Source organism: Trypanosoma cruzi, genomic scaffold (assembly GCF_000209065.1).
Source record: "Trypanosoma cruzi strain CL Brener 1047053516651 genomic scaffold, whole genome shotgun sequence".
In the NCBI taxonomy this organism is placed as follows: Eukaryota; Euglenozoa; class Kinetoplastea; order Trypanosomatida; family Trypanosomatidae; genus Trypanosoma; species Trypanosoma cruzi.
Window position 1 is genome coordinate 18933 of NW_001849468.1, and position 4748 is coordinate 23680.

Sequence of the window (4748 nt, forward strand, 5' to 3'; positions counted from 1 at the left end):
AATTGCAGCCGCTACCAGCTGATTTGAATCAGGCGGCGAGCACACTTTCAGCATCCCAATGCACGAGCAGTACGGTTGGGGCTGGTCGAGGTGCCCATTCCGAGGGCCACATCACGCGCACGTTTGAGCTGGAGGTGTATGATAAGTACGAGAAGGAATACACACAGTTCGAGGACTGTACAGTTGAGGTGAAACACTCGGATGTGGTGGAAGGTTGTATCTGCACCTGTGTCCTTTCTGATGAGAAGGAGTGCACTTGGAAATTTCAGCGGATCCGCTACGATGTGCTTCGTCCTGCATATAAGCGGGATGTGACGTTCTTGCTCGAGCATTGTATTATCCCCAAAGCGAAGTTACTGCAATGGCTGACTCATGAGAAGATCGTTCCCCCGACGACGAATGAAACGTCGGCAATGCGGTCCATGGCGCCACCGCTTCCATCACCGGGATCGACTCCGTCAAAGTCCCCGACGCTTCATTCAGCGTCGTTGCCCACGTACGCCACCGCTCTCATGATGCAGCAAAGTAATGCCCAATCGCATGCGCCGATGCGGATGTCTGCACCTTTGGCAGATAGTGTTTCGTATCAGGAGTTGTTGGTGCCAGGTTCCCTCACACGAGGCTCACAATTGCATGGGGTTTCTTCGCAACCGCACTCCAAAGTTCTCTCGAATGTGCACAGCTCGCTGCATGCATTGGCGGAGTCCAAGATGGAGAAACCGAAACACGGCAATACGGCCCCTGACTCAAGTGCTCTCTCACCACTGCAGCTGTTAACGACGATGGTCTCATCGGTGCATATTGTGCGCACGGAGGATCTCGAGGAGAAACACAAAAACGTCTCAACTGCAAATCCTCGCAGAAACCACAACCAGCAGGATCAAAGGCATCCTCCGAAGCGTGATCGCGATCGTCGAGAGCCAAATACTGCCAATGAGAGGGACGGAAACGACAAACGAGGCAACAACCGGGCGTCACGCCAAGAAAAAACACATGGCGGCAAAAAATTGGTACCCGTTCCAGATACATGCACTCAGTGCCTGAAGAAGAAACAAGCGGAGGATCTTCGCCTTGACAGGGAGGACAATAATTATTACTGCTACAGTTGTTGGGCCAAACTGGGCTGGGAGTTCTGTCGCGAATGCGGGGAATTTAATAAGGGCTACCGGGAGCGCACCCGTCGCCGCACAGGTGAGTTCTACTGCAGCAATTGCCGGTCCAACTTCAACAAGGGGAAGGAGGAGGAAGAAGAAGCAAAGAACAAGGATGACCAAGCTACCACGAGTCGTAATGAGCAAAAGAAGCAGAAACAGCAGAAGCAGAAGCAGCCGGGAAGGGACAGTGCAGCCACAGAGGATACGGTCGAGAAGACGACGAAAAAAGGAGCTACCGAGCGCAAGGGCACGAAAAATCCACAACGCGATGGAGTGAAACTGAACACTGCTTCTGCAGAGGGGGAGGAGGATAATATGAGCGCGAATTCACTAAACAACGTCGCGCATTTGGATGCCGAAAATGTGAGTCAAGTCAAGAAGAAGAAGAAGAAGAAAAAAAGTAAAAAAAAATCCGCGGGAACAGGGACCTTGTGTGAAGTGAGTGAAAGGGAGAATGAGTGTGCATCGCAGTGTACACAGGAGCCTGCCAGCTCTAAAAAAGTGGATGTGGCTGCGGAGTGACGGCGGGGATGACTGGGAGGTTTTGAGGAAGAGACCCTGAGGCCGGTGATGAACGCGAGTGATTGTTCGATTGTTTTTTTTTTTTTTTTTGGATGTTGTGTGTGTCTGTGCTGTTTTATATATTTTTGGTGTTTTTTTTTTCTTTGAAAGTCTTTCCTTCTCTCTTTTCATGTGCTATTCATGAGCGCATGCGGGTATTTCCCCTCCCCTCTCCTCCTCTGCCCTTCTTTATTTATCTTTCTCCATTGCGTGCGTGTCTACTTTGCGTCTCCTCCCTCCCTCCCTCCCTCCCCTCTCTCTCTCTCTCTGTGTGTGTGTGTGTGGCTGCATTCAGTATGCGAGAGAAGGCAGGTGGGAGGGTCCCTTTTCCTTTTTTTTTTTCTTCTTTAAATTTTATGTGGCAGCTGCAGTTGGTGGCAGGAAGAGGGGGGAGAGGAGGGGGATCTTTTAGACGGAGGTATTAAACCTCTTCTGCGGCTACATGCAAAATACATGCACGCACACGGGAGCAAAGAAAACACCAAACAAACACAACAACAACAACAAAAAAAAAGAAATAAAATATTTTTTATTATCTTTTTTTTTTCTTCGTTGTTGTTATTTGTGAATTCCCCCTTCTTCCCATATGTGTGTATGTATGCACACACATGTATGTAAGCGATACTGAGGGGGAAAAGGCATTACAAACGAGGAGGGGGGGGGGGGGGGAGAAAAAGAAGGAAATTGAAGGAATAACAGGCACGCATTCCAATGCATACATGCGCTGGACTCACACGACCCTTTTTTTTTTTTTTTTTTTTTTCGTGTGTATTTTTGTCCGTTCACCGTGACGTCCCCCTCTTCCCTCCTTTTTTTTTTTGTTTTTTTTTTCCCTTTTTTTGTTTTTCCTTCCAAAACGAAACTTGTGTTTTTGTTGTGGTCTGCCCGCAGCGGAAAAAAAAAAAAAAAAAAAAAAAAAAAATTGAAAAAAAAATAAAACAAAACCGAAAAAATAAAACGACGGCAAAAAAAAAAAGAAAAAAAGAAGAGACGAGAAATCCCCGCCCGCCGAGCGTCAAAACAACAACAAAATCAACAGCAGCGGCAGCGAGTGCCTGGGGGGAGGTGGGACCCGAGAGAGAGGGATGGATACAACATTGTTGGGCGGTGGGGAACAGACGAGAAGTGTGCCAGAGCATCGGGGTGCGTGTGTGTGGAGGCAGCGAGGCAGAATGGGTCCTTAAGGGAGCGAGTCACTCAGGCCGGCATGCACCGAGACATGTTGTTTTTTTTTTTTCTTTTTTTTTTTTTTTTTAACGAAGACGAGGGGAAACAAATTTTTTTTTTGGGGGGGACAAACGGCGAGGGGGACCACCGAAAAGAAAGAAAAACACCAACAACTAAAAACCCATGAAAACATCTCACGCGAATTTACATGCGGGAGAGGCATGTGCCCCGCGCGTTGGCGCATTAATTTAGAAGGAAGCAAAACAAAACAAAACAAAAAACAAAAACAAGGACAACAAAGAGAAAAAGAAGCAAATAATCCATAATCAGTTCAGTAATGTGAGGGCGCTACGGAAATCCTCCTTGGACGGTCTGCACAAAGAGAGAGAGAGAGAAAAAAAAAAGAAACAGATATGGAAAGAGAGGGAAAAGTGTGGCGCCGCCGTGTGCGTGTGGAGGGTTAACCAACCGATGGGAGGGAAGTGGGGGAAGGGCAAACGCGTGCGCGTGTGCGTGGGGGGTCATCTATGAACGTTTTATGCCTGCTTCATCTTTTGTCTTTTATTATTTATTTATTTATTTTAAATTTATTTATTTTTGTTTGTGTAGGGTGTGCGCGAAGGAGCCGAAATGGGGGTTTGCTTGGCATCATTGATGGTGCGAAGAAGTCGCATAAGCGAGGTGCCTGATCGCTACATTGAGGAGCGGCGTCGCTATGGACCTGTGGCTGTGGCGTGCGCACCGCCGGAGGACGACGTCTCCTCCGCAGTGTATCGTGCCGCAGGCATTACAGACGAGGAGCACAGACGGATTTGTAAGGAGTGGTACGAGGGTGAAAACATAGTGCACCGGTTGGAGGAAATTTGCGCAGAGAGGAGTGATCGCCGCGCGCTTGCATACCGCACAGTTCAGAAGGTTGAAACGGAGAAGAAAACGGACTCCAAGGGGCACACAAGAAACTGGGAAGTGACATACCTCAATGATCCCACTTACATGACGTACAATGAATTCTGGAGCAGGCTTATTGCCTTTGGAAAGGGGCTTAGAGAGTTGGGGCTTGCGGAAGGCGCGGCTGTCGCTATTGCTGAAGATGTACGCTGGGAATGGCTTGCATCAGTGCTTGCCGGATGGACACAGGGACTGATCAGTGTGACTGTATACGCAAACCTTGGTGAGGCCGCTTTACTGCATGCCCTCAAGGAGGCTGAATGTCCGGCTTTGATATGTAATGGAAATGCCGTTAAAAAGTTGGTGCCTCTTTTGCACAAAGCAAAACTGAATAACACCATGGTGATTTATCTTGATGCGCTTCCTGCCGGCGTTGACGCTGAGGGTATGATGCTTCTGTCATGGACTGATGTGCTGCAAAAGGGTCTCCAGAGTTGCTTTTCATACACTATACCGAGTGACTGTAATCGCACAGCTCTCATTATGTACACGAGCGGCACCGTAGCAGAACCAAAGGGCGTTATTCACACCTTTGGTTCACTTAAAACCGGTGCAGCCGCTCTTGAAGATCGTCTGACGGAGTTATTGGGCCCAAAGGAGGAAGGGGAGACATATCTTGCCTACTTGCCCCTGGCCCATATTTTGGAGTTCATTACCGAAATGATTATGCTCAATCGTGGATCCCTCTTGTGTTACGGTTCCCCCCGCACCCTTAGTGACATGAGCGCACGACCACGTGGGGATTTAGCGGAATTTAGGCCCATGATGTTTGTTGGCGTCCCACGTATTTTTGAGACCATACGAAAGAACGTAGAGAGTCAACTCCCACCAGTGGGTAGTGTAAAACGCTCTATTTTTGACGCGGCATATGCCGCGCGACTACGGGCGATAGAGGATGGGAAAGACACTCCCTTTTGA

General features: G+C 48.6%; 1 protein-coding gene and 1 pseudogene across 1 annotated transcript, besides 12 other annotated features; both read left to right on the forward strand.

The window, feature by feature from the left end:
- On the forward strand, positions 1 to 1676 carry Tc00.1047053508079.10 (hypothetical protein, conserved; the record flags this gene model as incomplete). Its single annotated transcript, XM_798654.1, has 1 exon — positions 1 to 1676. A coding segment is annotated over one exon (1676 nt), but the record flags the coding sequence as incomplete, so codon positions are not given.
- Positions 1 to 4748: a sequence feature (heterozygous, non-Esmeraldo-like haplotype).
- Positions 1530 to 1552: a microsatellite.
- Positions 1747 to 1822: a sequence feature (T-rich).
- Positions 1947 to 1983: a microsatellite.
- Positions 2221 to 2262: a sequence feature (AT_rich).
- Positions 2457 to 2478: a microsatellite.
- Positions 2525 to 2562: a microsatellite.
- Positions 2610 to 2702: a sequence feature (A-rich).
- Positions 2941 to 2970: a microsatellite.
- Positions 3139 to 3161: a microsatellite.
- Positions 3261 to 3312: a sequence feature (GA-rich).
- Positions 3447 to 3479: a microsatellite.
- On the forward strand, positions 3513 to 4748 carry Tc00.1047053508079.20 (annotated as a pseudogene).